We start from the raw sequence: 20,422 nt of genomic DNA on the forward strand, positions 1-20,422 counted from the left end.
ACACAGCTCTGAAGGTGACTGTGATCCGAGCCAGCTTAGGGGAATGGTGATAATGAGAGCCAGCTATCCCAGTCACAGGGAAAGAAGTTGGAAGGACTGTTTCTTGTATGGCTAATGCCTTTGTATCTGTGCCTCTTGAAGTTATTAAGAAATCTTGCAGCCTGGGTGGTGAATGCTCATTTTCTCTTCTCTTCTCTTCTCTTCTCTTCTCTTCTCTTCCTCTCTCTCTCTCTCTGTCTGTCTGTCTCTCTCTCTGTCTCTCTCGTTTAGCAGTATTCTTTATTTTGAATTAACTAAGATAGCCTTTTCTCTATAATGTAGAAAATTGAATTACAAGTTGGATGTGTGATTAATCCATTTAGGTATTAACAGTCACATATGTGCTCAGTATTTTCTGACTGATGAAATTAGAAAGAACTGGGTCTGAGATCTTGTGCCAGTTCTTATTCCCCCTTGTATTCCCTAAGGTTAAAAAATACTGTGTTAGATGTGTAAAATTCATAGTAAATTATAAACTATCTCTGGTAACTATAAAATGAGTCTTTGGTACTTTCTTATTAGTCAATAATTATTTATTATTATGTAATATTTAAGAATTATTTAATGGAAAAAGACATTTCAAACATAGCAAAGTATTTAATGTTGTTAAATTACATTGATTACTGCTTATTAATTTATGCTATTTTTTTTTGTCTCCACAGAAATTGGTCCCGTGACAATTACCACAGATCCCAAAAAGTTTCAGTATGAACTCAGAGAACTCTATGTTCAGGTGAGTGAAATGGAAAACCATGTATCTTTGGCTGACTTTCCTCACTTTTAAAATCTGAAGGAAGTAATTGTTCCCTCAGGGGACTCAAGACATCTCATGTCCCCCTCCCCACATGTCTAGACTAAATCAACAGATGTAGAATATGATATTGTAAGTTCATTTGTGCTGCACCGACAGCCGCCTTTGCCCTGTAACAGTGGAGCTGAGAAGTTGTGACAGAGGCGATTTGTCTTCTTTACAGAAGTCATTTGCTGAGCCCTGTCCTAGGAATGGCCCTTGCCTTTGATACACGAGAAATGATTAATCTTTCTCACAACATAAAAAAATGTAACCAAGGTGACTGTGAATCTCCTTCCTCTAAATTGTTCATATAGAAGTTTTGGGTATAAATTACATATGGTTAACAGGAAAGGCCAGTAGCGTTCACTTAAGGATCATTCTAAAAGCAGTACTTGGAGAATGAGTTGCTGTGTATTGTCCCCTTCATGCTTCTTTGAGATTATCCCTAAATCCATTCATTAAAAAGAATTTGCCTCTGTGAGGCTTGTTTACTACACTTTCTCGGTGGCTTCTCCTGCTCTCATCTATAGACCTTTTGCGTCTCTTTCCAGCATTCATCTGGACTCATTGTTCATAGTTTCCCCTCAGAACTATTGTCATGCCCAGTGACTTCCATGTGTGTGGTACCGTATCCCAGTTAAACAGCACCTCCTCACTCCTTGACCTGCTAGCCGATCTCAGAGGACTCTAACTGCGTTTTTTTTAGCCCTGAATTACCAAAAACATCTTGAACTTCGTCACTATTTCAAGTCTTCCCCTTCTGCAATAACTAATTCAGACATCTCAGTCTCCTTCAGCCCACGGCATCAGAGATGCTGATGCAGCTTCCTATGCTGCTTACATTTCTTTACATCCACGAGGAACTGCAGTCAAGTGGCTCATAGGCTTTCTCCCATCCCATGAAAGCCTTCAGTTTTCCACTCTACGCCCATCTAGTTCAGAGATTTATCATTTTAAAACATTGTTTTGTCTTCCCTGTGCAGTGCTTTTCTGTTCCAGAGGCAACCCCTCGTTTCTAAGCGATTTGACTCTCTGCATTGTTCATGCTTCTCCACCAGCTGCCAAGGGCCGTGGAAGTCTTACAGCACAGCACAATGTACCACCTGCCCTGTGATAAGGAGGTAGTGAGATATGGAAAAGTCTGGAGGACAGAGCAGCTCTCTCGGAAGAAATCACATTCAAGATAAGACTTGGAGTATTTTAAAGATTGTAAATTCTGCTGAGGGAGTGCAGAAGAGAAGATTTGGACAGGAACTTCCTGAGCAAAGAGAGCAGGATATGCAAAAGCCCCAGGAGAAGGGCTAGGAACAGTGATGGGAGGATTTATGCAAGTCCCTTGAGGTAGAACACAGAGCTTGGGGACAGAGTGGCCCCAGAAAGGGATGAGAGGTAGCGGGGTCTCAGACATTGCAACCCCCAGGGAGTATGTGATGAAGCCCTGCAGGAGGCATGATGACCCATAACCACCCTTCCTCTGTTCTCACAGTTCTACTGTGTTTCTTTAGTCAGCTCAACCTCCTGTTCCTTTTACTGACAACTCTTATAAATCCTATAACAGTTGTTTCAGCAAATGTTCTACTCAGAGCAAGCGACCGACTTCAGTTTCATGTGCAGGCACAGGAATGAAGCCGGTAGCTTCAATGTCCTTCATAATACTGTCCCTTCCTACTCCTTGGTGCTTCCTTTCCTCTCATCCATTCTCCTATTTTTCTGCCCCTTTTTCCTGGGCACCTTCTTGGGCACTCTTCTGACTTGAAATTGACCAGCAAGCATTGGGGTTTCTCAAGCTTTAGGAACTAGTTCCCACTTTCTCCTCATTTTATGCCCCCTCCTTTAGTAAGATTGTACGCGATCACATTTGTTTTGAGCCTTAGTCTCTTTTGAGGGACAGTTCCTCATTTTAATCTCTTGGATGTCAAGGTGTCTCTCTAAAATAAGACTCATGGAAGTTCCTTGTATGGTTGTCCAAACCTGGCCCTTAATCCTTGGTCTTTGTCTCCCACTTGTCAGCTTTACAAGTGTTGTTATGGTATTGTGATTAGTCACCCAAATATTTGATTCATTGTTAATACACCTCTCACCTACCTCTTCTGCTAATGCCAGTAAGGTCTGCTTTTAAACTTCATAGATGTCTTTAAAATCCATTGAGTTTCTCTCTCCCAACACATTTCTAATCCCAGTGACTATGGAGAAAAGCACCTGCGTGATGTTTTTGAGTTTGCTCTGGCTTTTACTTTTCAGGTTCTTCTTGAATCTGTAGATGAAAGCCTCACGACACATCTCTGAACTTTGACCCCTCCTAGGGCTTCATCACATAAAAATAATCTTGTCTTGGATGTGATTTCTTCAGAGAGTCCTGCTCTCTCCTCCTGGCTTGTTCTTATCTCACTACCTCTCTGTCATAGAGCAGATGCCATATTTACATCAAAGGAACACGTATGATGTCATTATACATTGTACTTTATTATCCAAAGAAATGCCTGACGTGTAGAGCATGCTCACGTAGGAATGCGAGTGAGATGACAAATAGACATGACAGAATATGCACACGAGCCCAGGTCAGAGCATGTTTTACAGTGTTAATGTTTAATTAGTTGCGGTGGTATGTGAAGAGCATGATTGGGAATGGTAAGTTCACTCTGTTTTGTGCATGTCTTGATGTGCATAGCAAACTGAGTGAGTTATCACTAATGGATATGTAAATGAACTTGCACAAGTACCTCTTGAGTAGTCTTGTTTTTAATGAATTTTCTTCTTGTAACCTTTCTTATCATCAATCCTTCATCCCCCTGCCCTCATGGCACATTGCTAGAATAGTCATTAACCTGCTACTCCATTCCTAGTCACTTTCCTTTTTCCTAGAGCCCTTAGAATAGAAAAATCTTTAGATGCTGAGATTCTCTGGGGGTAGGGGAGTCTTTATAGAATTGTTTATCCTGTTAAGGGACTGTGACTTGATGAACTCCATTTTTTAGGTGGCCCCAGTCTCCACACTCACTCCTTCTATTGTGAACTCTTGATGTTAAGAGCCTTGTCGTTCTCGGTGCAGCCTGGGCACCTTCTGGGCGATGATTCAGGGTAGTAGGGTGTAGTTTACACAGCTGCTGCACAAATGAATGACAGTTCTTCCAAAAAATGTTTGTTAGCAGCAACATTATATCAAAATGATTTGAACTCAACTGGTGCAAAGATATCTTAAAAACCCAATCCCAGTTTTCAGGATGTTGTAGAGACCCAGAAAGGTCAGGGGAGGGAACTTTCAAGCTGAGGACCTATTAGGAAGAGATCGCCTTTGCCTCTGGAAGAAGGCAGCGGAACTGTACTCACAAATGTCTGAACAGACTGCAAATAGCCGCATTCCAAATAAGACCTGGCACCGCACTGCTGTTTCCTGCCGCTCCCTGTTTGCGTTGTGAAGGATCTTCAGGGAGTGTCCGTATCCTCCCTGAGCCATTTGTCTCCAGGGTGAAAGACCTGCTTCCTGACTCACACCCCTCTGACTCTCTTGGCAGGGCTCAGCCCAGCACCCTCTGGAACTGAATCTGATGCAGTCAATATCTAGGGTGGTTTGATTTTTACCTCCATTAAAAATGAATAATCTCTCAGAATTGGAGTTGGTGTCCATGTTTCTGGACATTTGCTCTGGACAAGACACATCTTATTAATATTATTTATTACTGTTTTGTTTTGACTTGTGTTGTCATAAGATCCACAAGGGATTAATTAGAATATCTTGTTGAGAAGGAAATCAGATATTTAGTTTTTCCTTTCATTCAGCTCTGGGCGCTAGTACAAGCATCAAGGATACCACGGGAGTATTTTAATTTGAAAATTTCTAGCAAATGCTTCTTTTTTTCCAATTAAGGCAAAAAAATGTATTAAGGGTCAAATTAAAAAAACAATCCAACAACTCTAGACAACATTAGTACTTTGCGCTTAATCTAAGAAATATGCACTGTTTTCTCTTTGTTCTTTTCCTGGAGAGTATTTTACTGTTTCATAAATTAGTATGAGAAACTAAGTATGTTATATATTTTATAAAATTTTTGTGTAGGATAGTAGGCTATATTTAGAGTATAATTTCTGGACCTCCCCTACCCCTGCCCAATCACTGGCATTGAGCGAAGTAAGAAATGCTGCGTTTTTAAACCTTGGATTTGTGGAAAAGCAAACATCTGAAAATATTCCTTTCACATCTAACTTGATTCTGAAAATAAGAAAAGGGGATTCAGTTTGTAATACATTAAATACTTCTCCATTAACACCGCATCCATCTTAGTTTATTTTCCCATAGAGGAATGGAATAAGAAAACCAATCTAAACATTTCCAAGAAAAAAAGGACAAAAGTTACTACATTTAAATCATTATGTTTATTGCATTAATTATGTTTTATTCCTTTTCATCTTGATGACAGAGAAGTGAGTTTAAAGGCAAATGAACTTTCTCTCTGGGGACAAGGAGGGAAGGCAAAATGACGACAAATGGTGTTCAGAGTGCACAGAGCTTGGCAATTAATAAAGCTGTAAATATTCAGGGAAGAATGCTGCCTGGGGTCACATTCTTTATAAGAAATTATAAAGCCTGTTGAGTTTTAGAAAATATTATTGGCACTGTTACGCTTTTAAGTGTTTTATCCAAATGTTTTAAAGAACAAAAAGCGCATTAGTCAAACATTGGAAATAACAAGAGAAAATTCCACAAAAATAATAATCAAGAGATTTCTACATAATTAAATAGCACTCATAACTTTTGTATATACTGTCGATCCTCCCTCAGTCCCCATAGAACTTACTTTCTTTTGTAACATTTAATGGAGTAGACTTTTTGAAAGCCCAAACGTATGTGGGACATCTATGTTCCCATAGCAGAAGGACAGGGTATAAGAAGATCAGGGTGGGGTCTGATTTCTCTCCGTCATTAACAGAAGCAGAGAGATGAGCACAAGGCAGTACATGCAGTGGATGGATGTGTCGGGGAGATGTTTGGCTATCCCGGAGGAATGGTTGACACAAAAATTCTTTGCCAACAGAGACCGTGAGACACTATGGCTAAGCTGGCAAATAGTGTTCACAAATGGAGGCCAAGATAATGCCAGCTTTAGAAGAACTTGCAGTGGCAGACAGGAAGTGCTTTGTGTAACTTCTTGTGTTCTGAGTCACACAGCTGGAACAAGTGTACTCCTTACTTCTATAGTAAGATGGCAAACAAAGAGACAAAATAAAATGAAGCCTGATTCAAAACCAAAAGAGAATGGGTTATACATCACCATGGATGTAGATATTATGTAAACGTTTAGAAGATTTTATTTTTGTATTTGGTGTCGTAGTTTACATGTTTTATATTAAAAAGATTTTCCTTTTAACATACATATGTCTTTTGCATCTTATTTATATTTACTATACATAAAATACATCAATATATTTACATCCATCTGTAGTTACAAAATATAGACTCTAAATGAATAACGTGTACTTAATTGTTTAATTTGAGGAAAATACTTTGATTGAAAAGTCTAATTTGTAATGCATGTGCAGCCTTCAGTAGTGAATTGTGGCATCTGATCCAAAGATGGAAGTGGCGTCTACTGCCGCTGCTCCCTGTAGTATTTCTTGAAGGGACACACTCACCACTTAAGACATTAATTTGCATTAGTTATGGAATGTGTGCCCTAGGGTAAGTTTTGCAAGTGTTTCTAGGTCAAGTCACTACTTCAATTTAAAACTTCCAAAACATTACTATGACTTCTTACAAATGAATAAATACCAGTGTTGAAATATTACGTGACATATCTCACTTAGATCCCCAAATTTTGAGCACCAAGATTGACCACATTCATATAGTTTCTCTCTTTCTCTGTCTTGCACACACACACACACACACACACACACACACACACATGCACAATATACATTTATACACATATATACACACGTGTATGCTTTCATGTGTGTTTATATACATACATTTTATATATCCATGTATATATGTATGTAACAACAATTAAAGAAAAAGAGGTCATGAATTTAAAATGAGAGTAAGCTGGAGGTTCATGGGAAGACATGGAGGGAGGAAGAGGAAGGAGAAGTAATATAATTATATTATAATCTCAAAAAAATTATTAATCAAACCAGAACAAAACTGGGGGCTTTTAGTACCTGAACCAGCCCTTACTGCTCTGTTACTTTTCTTCCAACTAATGTTTTAAGTGACCTTGTTAATATAATCAAATTAATGTATTTATTTACAAAATATCTCCTTTATTTTTAGTTCAAAGCGGGAAAGTAGATAATCAAAGGGAGCTGGGAGTCTAGGGTTGACTTTATCCTTATCAAAATTAATTCATTTCTCAATTATTTTTACCTCTATTCTTGCTTCCCAACAGCTCTTGAGTAATTAGCTCTCCTAAAATTACTGAGCAGAAAATGGCGAAGTTAATTGTAATTAGAAAGTTACTCTCTCTTCTTAGAAAATTTCTACTAAATTTGAGGAGCCACGTTTATTTAAGAGTGACTACAGGTGCTTTTTATGTAGTTGGATGATGATGATGATGATGGAAGCTTTAGTATGATAACTGGTCTGTGGCCAATGAAACATCTTGACAACTACTTTGCTTCTTTGAGTTTTTGTTAGAGTTTCTGAAAGAGTAAAAGTCCCTCGAGGGCTACTCTCTGTCCTCAAAGGTAAATAAGAGAGACTGAGAGTGGAGGACACCTGTGGAAATGCATGACTCATTTTCAGTTACCCTTTCTGGTGCCATATCCAGAACTAAATGAATGATTGATCTTTTTAAATGATCTTTTGGGCGCATGTCAAAGGACAAAGATTATAGAAGCATATTCTGCCTGTTTGGAAAACTGAATATACTGATGGTTAGAGCAGAGTAGGTGTGGTATGGATGGGAATGGGAAGTTTCTTGATGTTTCTTTCAAAATGCACCTGCGTGAGACTGATTTTAAGGATAAATACTTAATGCTCTGCAAAATTAACATTTAAGGCTCCTGGTGAGAAACAATTTGCTAGCTTATGATGCACTGATTCAGTCCCTATATGCTACTTAACCCACCAAGGGGTTGTCCGTTCCCCACAGTAATGGACAGATCTGGTTCTGTCTGCTTTTAGATGGTGGTTGGAAGTCAGAATTCTTCCTTGGCAAAGGGAGGTTTACCAGAGTAAAGTGACTACGTTTCTTCTAATCAAATCAATAGAAAGGAAAATTGAGAGGTTTCTTTTCGGTCTAAATAGATCAGAAGCATTTATTTCTCCAAGAGACCTTTAGTTTTACTTCTTGGGTCTTGTGAAAAAATGTAAGATTTGTTGTAGAGCCTTGGAATTGAAACTGACTTTGAATATTGTCTTTGCAATTAACTGTCAGATGCTTGGATCCTTCCCAGGGCGCTATCAGTACTCCAGAGCCAAACAGCTCTAACTAGAAATTTCAGTCCTGGTCTTTGTCTGAAGATGACACCTGGGACCTGCACATAGTAACATCTGGGCGCCAACATCTGCTGATGCTGGAGCCCTGTATCTGCTCTTGTTGGCAGACACATCACATTAGTGAATAGTGCTCTAGTCATCAGCTAAGTCCCTTGGGTTTCTGCATATAAACTTTTAAACCAAGGCTCCATCTTTCTTTGTATGTGTTGATTTTTAATAATCCTCATTTGTCTACTGTATTGTATATGCGGTCCCCATTTTTGCAGATTGTTTTATTGGTTAGTTAATGACCATGAACCCTGTCTATATAAAACTTCCTCATGGGAACATTTTCATAAATTATAAACTTTCAAAATTAGTTTTATTAGTAAAATGAATTGTACTAATACACTTTTACAAAGTCATAAAATGTGTAGAATAAATATATATTTTATCATATTAGAGAAAATAGTCAATATTACAGTCTTCATGGACTCATCTGTAATAAAACATCCTCAAATATACTACAAAGCATTAAAAATGTGCTTGTGAGTGTTGAGGCAGAAGGAAGAAGGACTTGGATGGACAGCTAGAAGTAGCAGGGAGGAATAAGCAGGGAGCAGGGGCTGGGAGAAAACTGGGCTACCTGGAGCAGATTTTGACAGTATACCTAGTATTTAGTGCAGCAAATAATGGCAGCAAGGACAGCATTGCTCCCACCTTCTGGCTTGATTGCCTGCTGGATCTTGTCTTCTGAGCACACATGGCCATCTAGGAAGCATGATCAAGGATCCACACCCTCTAGAGAAGAACTCTTGTCTTAATTTGATGAGAAAAGAGTTCACAGTTAAACAGCACAGAGCCCTTGAAGAACAAAGGAAGACATTCTATACTAAGTAGATAGAGCCTGGAAGAGAGGGTGCCACCAGGATGAAAGTGGGATTACCATATGATCAGTTTCCCATTTTGCCTGTAGTTTAGCCTGCGTACCTCTACATGCCTTCGGAGTGAGGTGGTGTCAGGTGGCACAGATGCTATACTTGCTGGCCTCCACCCCATTGCCTTCTTCAATGGACTACTTTCTGTTATACCTCTTGTGAAACAAGAAGAGGCTCCTGGATTATGGGAATGTTATCGTACTTACTTCTCTTAATTCCCGTTTAAAGTATCAGCTGCCTGAAACATCATATATTCCCTATGAATATTTGAATTGTAATCAATGGATCCTCTTCTGGGACTCAACAAAGCTTCACTTACTATAAAAGTGCCAACAAGTTGGAAGGTCACTTGCTGATCAGTTACATTCTTGACTGACAGTTGATAACCAAGTAGCATGGGAATGATTGTTGTTGTTTAAAGCATCCAACATAAAGATCAGCCACTGAGGCTTTAATTTGAAGCCCACCTTATGAAAACTTATTTCACCATTTCTTTGTAGCAAAGGTATCATATTGCAAAGGTGACAGTCCTGGGTATGTGACGTTCCTGGGTATGTGACGTTCCTGGGTATGTGACATTCCTGGGTATGTGACGTTCCTGGGTATGTGACATGTATTAGCATGATTCAGGTACTCCTGCCAGGGATGGAGGGCAGCACATGTGCCCGTGAACTCTGCAATAGGGCTGATTTATTTTAGCCTTGCTTTGGACACAACTTAGAATTATGTTTAATATAACCCGATCATTTCCACATGTTCATTATGTTCTCTTGGTCTAGAGTCACTGGTGATATCTATAACTGAGGGTTGTAAAATATTGATTAACTGAAACTGGATTTCACATCTAATTTCCCCTTAAAGTACAAACTACACAACTAAGACCTTTTCAGCATGTCGATTCTGTGCCAGGCGACTCTAGCCTGACTTTGAGACCAGACTCAAAATTCAGCAGAACGCAATCATGTTAGACTAACGGTAAGCATTGTAATTCCTATACAGAGTTCTTAGAATTGAGCATGGTGACATAGGACTGTAAATCCAAATATTACAGAGGCCGAGGCAGAAAGATTATGAATTAGAGGATAGCTGGAGTCATATAGCAAGACTCTTGTCTTAAAAATGAATTATTTTGGAATTTGTCAGTTTTTGACAGCTTTGAGTTAGCTAGAAAAAGAAAGAAAGAAAACTGAGGCCTGGGTCACTGAAAATAAACTCCAGGAAGAATGAAGTGGGCTGATGAGAAGCAATGCAGTATGGGAGAGCGGCTGCTCTGCGGCTGGCTGGCCTCCTTCCTTGACCTTTCCTTTGATAACATCTTTCCTTTAGGGTTTGGAGAGAGTCCTCAAATTTCTCTAACTCCTCAGAGTTCAAGGGTTCAGTTTATTTCAGCTTCTTCCCACCCTGTCTTGTATTTAGAAGAGACAGCAAGACAATTTGTGTTTTATTGCTTCCTTCACTGATAAGATTTCCATTCATTGGATAATCTCGCTTTCCAGGAATTCATTATTGGACATAACTGTAGCTCTGAGGCTGCAGCATGTGCAAAGTTTATTCCAGAAGCAGCATTTACTGTTGAAAGGTCACATGCTTCTAATATTTTTCAGTAAATGTTTTTACATTTGAAGTATCTTCCACAACTTAGCAACTGTAGCTCTCTGTAGAACTATAAAGACAAAATAAGTATCAGAAGACTGGGCAAGAATGTTCCTACTGATACTGATATTTTATTGATACTGATACTGATATTCAAAGTTCAAAGAAAAACTCCAAAGTTTATCAAATAAGACCATCCCTATTACTTGCTTTGGCAATTGCTGAAGTTGCTGTATTATAGAGTTCCTCTTTATGCTATCTTTAATTTGTGTAGGCGCGTGTTTCTTTGATTTTGTTGATATCCTTAGGTACACAATCATGGCTATTTTCTCCTGCTTAAAAAACCTCACTGCATACAAAGAGGGAAAACAGAGGGGGGAAAGAAGCAGAAAAGAGGGAGAGAGAAAAGAAGAAGGAAGAAGAGAGAGAAAGAGCAAAGATGGAAGAAGTTTCATAAACTGCTTATAATAAACATATGTGTAGAAATATATATGCATACATGTACTTGCATGTATATTTCTATGTATGTATACATACGTTCATATTTGTTTATATATTTTGTTTGCCTATTCATGATTAAAGAGCCACTTCGGTCCTTGTACTTTCAGAGGGTTCCTTCAGCTCTGGAATGATATCACTTGAAATGAGAGAGACTGAGTTAGAAGGAAGTGCAGAGGGAATGCAGCAAGTGTACCTAGATTGTGCCAGCTGCCGTTCACAACACCATCTGCGTGTTTGCTCACTCATATCCATCCACTTATGCTTCCCTTCATCAGATGGAAACAGAACACTGCTTCGTTCTGCAGCGAAGAGGGAAGGGAGTATGACTCATAATTAAATTCGACAAGACGGCAATCTAAGCAGAAACAGTATTTGGTGGAGCAGCCCTGAACGATGAGAATTTTCTTTCTCTGTTTTGATCATAGCTTTGTAGAACAGAAGTCAGCAAAAGTCTCCTCCCAGGCAGAATGGGGCTCAGTCTCTGCTTCTTCACTTGATAACTATGTCACTTGTGAAGGATTTTCCACCATTTAGTGTTTTGTCAATCAAATATGTTAAAAACAGTAAAAATGTTGATCAATTAAGGTAAAGAACAAGAAATATAGCAATATATACTAATATTGTCTCAGTACTTAATTCAGAGTAGGTATCCATTGCATTGATACAAGTGGAGAGTATTACAAATAAAAGGATTATTCAAATTAATGTAGCTTTTCATAGATCAAGTTCCATGCTCCAAATTCCTTTTCAGTGTGTCATATTTTCTTGTGTTGCATTTTTTTTTTGCCAAGCTTATGTTAGTTTTATAAAATCCAATAAAAGACATGGGTGCCTATAAAGGAGGTTAAAACATTGAGATGCTGGAAACATTTAAGCAAGTTTTAGCACTTATCGCTACAATGTATAGTCTCAGCTTTCCCTCCCATCGGTTCCATGAGTCCAGAAAACATACATAGTTACTGATAATTTTAAATTAATTTTTAATTCAGAATTTGAAATGATTTATTGTATTAGATGTTGGTCAAAAGTAAAATGAATCTTTGTACCTTTTGATTTAAGACAAAACTTTTTCTTTTATTTTATAAACTTTATGAAATTGAAGCAGATAAAAAGAAATCACACAACCAAATAACTAGACCCAAACACTACGCAACTCAATTAACTTTTACACAGTTAGAGTGGCCATTTGAAATAGAACTGTGGTGCTTCTTACTGAATTTTATATTTTCACTATCAAATACATTTTATGAACATATTTATCACCCAAAATTAAAAACCACGACAGAGTTCTAACTGGAAAGGCAATTTTTTTTGCTGTAGTGTATCTTTTACAAACTATGATTTTGCATTTTCATACTTGTTATTAAGGTCAAAACAGAAGCTGCAAAATGTTTGTAAAGAACCACTTTTTCAAACATCTGCTTTCATAGTTTCATTCTCATTTTTATTATCTTCACCTTTTAAATTTGTACATATGTAGGACTGAAACAAATCCTCCTAAACTCTCTAGACTTTTGAGTTTCATTGATAACAATGCACAGTTATAATAATGGTTTTTTTTGGTCTAATTCTCTCATGCCCAAACTATATTTAAGTATAAAAATATCACTTGATGTTTGGAAATAGAAAACCCATAAATAAGCCAGGTAGTTAAATATTCCCTATGTGTATAACTATAGAAACAATTTATATATGTAAATATATCTATAAACTTTATTTATGTTTATTACTGCTATAAACTATAATCAAAGACATTAACTTATACTTAGCGAAATAAAGCAATTTGAATTTTACCTCTGATAACTTCGGCTAAGAAGTTTATGGAAGACTTTTAGGTCAATGTCCTTATCTTTTAATTACTACCTTAGATTGAAGCATCCTTAATGAAGTCCAAAAGTAGACTATTTCAAAGTTCTGCTGTCTAACAAGTTGCAGTATGAAACTCACACACAATTTTTAAAAATGTAGCAATGTAACTCAAAATATATAGAGTATTATCATTTAAATATGCCAGTAGTAAAAAATAGCATCCCTTTAATTTTTAAATTTAAATACATATTAATAAAATGAAATCAACTCAAAATTTACTTGCTCAGTTTTATTAACCACATTTCAGTTGCTCAGTAGCCACATCAAGCTACTTAGAAGCTATACATACAGAAGAGATAAAGCCATTCTTCTGTAGGTATCTTGATGGTTATTTGTTATTTAAAATTGTCAGGAAACCAAAACTAGGTGTTAGAGAAACATTTAATATAGATTTCTTTTGGAAAAAGAAGAAACTCATTTTTTCCGTTTAAGGGACCTATATCTACAATGAAATACTTCAGTAGGATATGAGGAGCTGCAGAGATAGAGCACTGATTGCTCTTTCAGAGGTTCTGAGTTCAATTCCCAGCAACCACATGGTGGCTCACAACAATCTGTAATGAGATCTGGTGCCCTCTTCTGGTGTACAGGCACACATGCAGGCAGAAGACTGTATACATAATAAACAAACAAGCAAGCAAATAAATAAATCTTTAAAAAATATGAGTTACTGCATAGTATTTCCTTTTAATTTTCAGTTGTATATAAATAGGAAGATAATAAAAATACTGTTCCCTTTGGAGAAAAGAATGGTTTTATTTTTATAAGTGGCTTTACCACTTACAATGACTTACAGTTAATATATATGTGTATGTATTATAGGTATATCATATATATATATGATTCCAATATAATTGCTGTGTGGAAATGTGAATGTTAGAGAAAATGTCATTTGAATTATAAAAGTGCACTTACATCCAGGGCAGAAAAAATAAACTATAAGTACATTCCAACATATGTTACTCAAATATTTCCTTTTTACTCGATATTTCTAACTTTCCCAACTTCCCTGAGATCGTCCATTAGTTCTTATGGAGAAGTCTTCCTTTCCCTGGGACTCTGATGCTTGGCCTACAGAGAGAATACTCTTCCTGTTGCTGGTACCAGATGATATAACTAAGGGCCAGTTAACATCTCACATACCAGTTGCAAGTAGTGACTAGTTCTCACTTCCCAAGTATACACTCATTCAAGGCCATTTATTGCAATAAGAACCACTCAAAGACTGTTGTATAAAAAGAATATTTCAAGTACCCTTAAAACACAAAGCATTCGGAGTGTATCTGAACAGTGACTAGGCCAGCTAATCACAAAGAGCAAGTTTGAAAGAGGGGAGGCCATGTTATTGCAACCTCAGGTAGAAAAAAATTTTCCCTATGTACAGAGTTTTTCCCATTCTGTATCCGTTTATATCTTTTTCATCCTCTCCTCACAAAAGTGATTAATCTGGGAGCAAACTGTCAGAAAATAAAAGTGAAGAGTGATTGTTTGACCTTTAAACTCCTAAAGTCACCTAGGATATAAATACCCATTTCTTCATGGAATGATTTTATCTTGCTTTCTGTTCAACAGGGTGGTGGTGACTGTCCAGAAATGAGTATTGGAGCTATCAAAATTGCCTTGGAAATTTCCCTTCCCGGTTCTTTCATCTATGTTTTCACTGACGCACGATCCAAGGATTACCGGCTCACCCACGAGGTGCTGCAGCTCATTCAGCAGAAACAATCCCAGGTAGGTAGGCACCGGCCCCAGACCTGCTTGTGGAAGTGATCGTCCCCAGACCTGCTTGCGGAAGGTTCCTTATCCCTTTCGACTACTCTGTGTGTGATAAATAGCAATAGTCATAATCATTTAACTGCACGTCTATCCACCTAGTAGGTATGTGTCATCTAATTCTAATGTAGTAAATTCATCCTTATCAACAGCATATTGATACTTTGGTTTTGACTACAAAGAATAAATGATTGCAGATTAATTAAAGTACTTATTAGCATCTTACCCTGTTTGTTAGGTCTATATTTCAAATGCCACTTTTTATAGGGAGTCTTTCCTGAGTTATTTATTCAGTATTATCAGTTAATTATTGCCGTGTACAAAACCCAGCAGTTTAAAACAGTATTTTACTTTTCTGTATTTGCATACATTTGCTAACCCAAACCACTAATGCTTGCCTAGGAATGTTTAGGTCTAGGAATGTTTAGGTGCTTTGGGTATATTAGCTTTTCTTTTAAGATTTCTTTTAAGATTAATCAGGTCAATTTAGACATGCCCTTCTTGTGGCCATGGTGGAAACACCAGAGATTGAACAGAAATCCAAAAGGTGTCTTGAGTTGAAGCAGAGAACTTACAGAATGATTATTCTGCCTCAAACTTTTGACCAATTAAACCAGATGACCAAACTCAGATCCAAAGATGACAATATATACAATGCCTCTTTAATAAGGTCTTCAAAATTCTTTGCAGTGTGCATTGATACATGATAAGATGAGTCACTGGGGCCACTGGGTAAGTTAGCATAGCTATGGTCTCACTTTCGTAGCCGAACTTGCTCTGAAATCTAAGTAACTGTTTCTGCACAGGCCTGTGGTTAAACAGAAGATAAGGTTAATAATGACCATATTCATTTGCATTATATTTGCCTACTGACATGTTAGCACATAACAGGTGCTAAGAAACATCTATTGATTTCTGGAAATCTATCAAACTCTCTTCTACTTTTACAAATCTCAGGTGGTGTTCGTGCTCACTGGAGACTGTGATGACAGGAACCATATTGGATACAAAGTCTATGAAGAAATCGCCTCTACAAGTTCTGGGCAAGTGTTCCATCTGGACAAAAAGCAAGTGAATGAGGTCAGTTTAGTAAAGCAGGTCTACCTTGTTAGCTACTCTGTCAAAATTAGCTAGGCCACTCTAACTGTGATGAGTTTGAGTTCTAAAACAGCTACAGCCTACAGATCTTATCCTTATCATACGTGGGTCAATACCTGATGAACTGATGTGTGGAGACACATTTATATAATACTAATTTCTAGGTTAAATAATGGTTTTGTTCTTTTTGTTTGTTTGTTTGTTTTGTTTTCTTTGTTTTGGTTTTTCGAGGCAGGATCCCTCTGTAGCTTTGGAGCCTGTCCTGGAACTAGCTCTTGTAGACCAGGCTGGCCTCGAATTCACAGAAGTCCACCCGCGTCTGCCTTCCGAGTGCTGGGATTAAAGGCGTGTGCCACCACTGCCCAGCCAGATTGAATAATGTTACAGTAACAAGTAACAAGACATTTAAGCACTAAAATTCCAACATTCACTTAGTTTAATAAAATCTCTTTGTATTTCATGTTGTTTAAAAAGTTAGTTGGTGTTATTGACAAGTAACTTTCAGATAACAGGTAAAATTAGGCTTGATCTGTTACTGAAGTTGAATGTGAGAAAATTATCGAGCAATTCCAGTGATGTTTGTTATCCAGTGTTAAAAATCTAAAATCAATGAGCAATAACCATAGAATTCGAGAAAAATATTGGCAAAAATTTCTGTAAATCATTGTAAGAAAAATGTATTGTTTGAAAAATTCCTTGAAATAGGTCTGATTGTTATGATTTCTCTATCTTCCCATCTATTATCCTGCCTTGGCTTCACTTGTGGTAATAACATTTTATCTTTCTATTAATTTATCTATTTGCCTTAAATGAGATGGCTCATAGCTGTCTTCTAACCAAAATGCTCACTGCATCACCATGCAATGAAAAGAAAATTACAACTTTCCAGAAGAAACAATTCAGTAAAAATACCTTTATCAGCTATTTCCATGACCAACCTGGATGGTTACTTTAATTTAAAAGTTTTCTCTGAAGACACATCTGTTTAGGGGACAATAATTCAAGCCCATTTTACGTCGCCGTTAGGGATTCATAAACTCCTGAATGAGGCCTAACAACTTCAAGGTACTCCTTTGCAGTTAATTTGAAAAAAGAAAACAAAAGCACCCAAAGGAGAAGTAGGATGTCTGGGGAGAACCTAGGAAAGAGTGTGGGGCTTCCCAGAAGTGGGTTTCTTGTCTCATTCCATACACTATAATAATAGGATGAGAAAAGCCTAAAAGAAATGAAAAGCTTGCTGGTTGGAGCTGTTTTTCACTTAGTTTCTGGCAGCTGTTAGGGCACATATGGTATCTCCTGCATGGGGTGGGGTGGGGTACGGTGGGGTGGGGTGGGGAGTGGTCAGGAATTGGAGTAGTCTCTCATGTATCAGTGAGGACACAGCATCATAAGGCTTGATGAGACTGTGAGAGGTGATGCTGCTCGCCGGAGACAGGATGTGCATAAGAAAACAGTAGCAGACACCTTGCCTAGTGGCCATGGGGGTTCATATTTAAAGGGACTGGGGAAGAGAAGATGTTAGGAAACTCACCATGAGCACATAGCACTTGGAAAGTCCTGAAAAAAACAAGGCCTCCATCCTACTGGTGAGCAGTCAGATACAGTGTAGGGTCTCTGAAAACAATAGAAGAATCATAGGATTTTAAGCAGCAGAGTTCCAGATCCAAGGGCGAAAATCATCTTGCTGGTTTATTTATTTTATTTGTTTCCTAGAACTTCAACTGATAGTCAGATCTTTAAATTTAGTCATGACATGATCGTAATTTTTTAAATTAAATGCTAAAATTTCCCTTTTTGTATATTTATTAACTGTAAAATAGAGTTTGATAGGAGCAAGGATGAGCCTTGGCTTCCCTGTCAGTCCGTGTCCCTCCAGTCCCCTTGCTGATTAATTCAGGAAAGGGTGTGAAGTCTCTTTTATTGTGGATCAGTGAGATTCAAAGGCATTTTGACTAGGGGTGACTTGGAGAAAATCTCTGCTCCTGGGTCTTGTTGTGCAAACTCCTGAATCCTGATCTGATGTTGCCAGCTTGATACAAGTCTGCCAATCAAACAACTGTAAAGGATACTGAACAATTAAGAAAGCCCGGTCTCTGGGTTCAATATCCTAACTCATTTTAGTGCTCAGTGTCTGTAGTTAGGGAAATGATGTTTTTCTTAAGCCAAGTGAGTAGTCAGTTACATAAAAGTGGATGAACCCAGAAATGTCATATTTCTTTGTGTCACGGGCTCTGTAAAGGCTAGCTGCCTTCTTCAGTAAATGGAGATAGTAGAATTTCTATTTCAGAGGGTGTCCATAATATTAAAAGAGAATGCAGGTGGAATGTTCGTACAAGGTACTGTGCAGGCTGTGTGATGACTAAACACTGGTTGGTATTGTAGTGACTCATTTATTTGAATGCTTAGTCATGGGGGGGTGGCCCTGTTTGAGAAGGCTTGGAAGGTGTGGCCTTGTTGGAGTAGGTGTGTCACTGGGGACGAGCTTTGAGATTTCAAAACCCATGTTAGGTCCAGTTCTCTCCCTCTGCCTGTGAACGTGAAGCTCTCAGCTACTGCTCCAGCACTGTGCATGCCTCCACATTCCATATCATGATGATATTGCACCAAACTCCTGAAACTATAAGTCAGTCCCCAACTGAATACTTTCTTTTATAAGCGTTGCCTTGGTCATGATGTCTCTTCACAGCGAAAGGACGGTGACTAAGACAAGGGACTCTAACCCTGTGGTGCTGTTTTGCCTTTCCCCCGAGGGCATTGTGCTACCATCTGCGCTGGAGAAGCGACTCTCGAAAGAATCCTGAGTGGGAGCACCCAGGAAGAATTGTCAATTTTCCTTTTTCTGGTTCATGAGTGAAGATATTGTGAAGGCATGCTGAAATTGTCTAAATCAATATATCCCATAAAGAAAGCCACCAGAAAGGAAGGCTTGTTAATAGGAAACATTGCAGGATTGGCCAAATAGGACTAGTTTGGGATAATAATTTAGAGATTTTTCTTTTCCAATTGTTTTAAGTTCTTTTTATTCCACAAGTGCTGTGAATTCTTAGGGAAATTGATGCCTTCATGCTATGTACTCATTTAAGAACACAAAACCCAGACACTAAGTCCTTACATTTTATTCATGAGAAAATGTTCATGTACTCATTTTAGAGGAAACTTAAGAGTGTGGTGCATTTGTCTTCATAACTTACTAAGTCAGCCTAAGAACCTGGTGGGACTACAGCTTCAGTTCATTTGAAGTTTTCATTTTCTGTCCTTTTAGGAGGGACATGTGAAGAATCTAGATGTCTTTCATCTATATTTAACAGAAAAGGAAACCCAAAGTGAAATTATTTGGCTGAATACCAGTGACCTCTAAATCACCGTGTGGTGGTTTTTGTGTCTTGAAAACACAGGTTAAGATACACATCTTAGTTCACCTTTGAAGAAAGAACAGGAACCAAGCTTCACTGTACCATTCCATTTACTTGGAAGCTGGGTGGTTATCATTCTAATCAATGCTGTTTTTGATACAAAAGGTGTCAAAGGCTGTAAGCTGTATCAGAGAAGCACGCATGAAGAATACATTGTTAATTAGGTCATTTACCTGTCCTGAGCTCCCCAACCTTTCTCCCCACTCCGCAGTCATGACCTCTATCATCTCATCCCCATTAAGAACTTCTTCCTGGACATCTCAGCCTGGTGAGCTTCTCTCATTTTAATTAGAGTTAGCATTCCTGCAGATGTTATATCTTCCTGACAGGGTTTTCAGTAGCCATCACAGCAGAGGATGTATGATTTACTCAAAGGGACCAAAGGTTTTTTAATGAATGACAGTATGCCCCAGTTTGGGCAGGCCTAAAGGCAGCCATCAAGGAACAATGGAACATTAAGGATGTAGTAAGGAGGGTCTGTCTATATTCTCCCTGAGTTTGAAGAGGAGGAGAAGCAGCTCATAACACTACCCGGCAAAACACAGACTAAAGACTTATGAAGAACTTTGGCTTGGGAGAGGCAAACTGAAGCCCTGTGGCTAAGTATCAAACCCTTTTATATTTCCCTAAATATCACTGGACTGCAGAATTCTGGGGTCCTGTTGAGGTAGAGTTTAAGATCAGCATCCCAGGGCATGGAAATGGGTAAACAGTTGCTCTGGAGGGACAAAGGTGCCAAACAAACAAGTACTGTGTAGCAGGTAACCTTCCAGGCTCCTGACCATTGTTCATACCTCAGGCATGAGACCTTTAACAAGCTATGCAATTTTCTATGCTTCAATTGTATTTGTAGCTGTAAAACGAAAAAATAGCATTAATATCACATTATAGGAGCTTTAGTTTAAGATGTATATTAACTAGTTTTCTTTTTATTTAGTGATGCATTCTAGTTCAAATATTCTAGTAATATTATTTTAAAGTGGTATATCCC

The 20,422-nt window shown here is 38.1% G+C and overlaps 1 protein-coding gene across 1 annotated transcript in view; it reads left to right on the forward strand.

Moving 5' to 3' along the window:
* Hmcn1 (hemicentin 1) overlaps positions 1-20,422 on the forward strand; it is a 439,601-nt gene that overhangs the window by 111,110 nt on the left and 308,069 nt on the right. Inside the window, exons 2-4 of the mRNA XM_048431021.3 lie at positions 702-772; positions 14,720-14,878; positions 15,878-16,000. Coding sequence (XP_048286978.3) covers positions 702-772; positions 14,720-14,878; positions 15,878-16,000 — 353 coding nt within the window. The remainder of the gene's footprint in view (positions 1-701; positions 773-14,719; positions 14,879-15,877; positions 16,001-20,422) is intronic.

This window comes from Myodes glareolus, chromosome 5, assembly GCF_982192425.1.
Source record: "Myodes glareolus chromosome 5, mMyoGla1.1, whole genome shotgun sequence".
Classification (NCBI taxonomy): Eukaryota; Metazoa; Chordata; class Mammalia; order Rodentia; family Cricetidae; genus Myodes; species Myodes glareolus.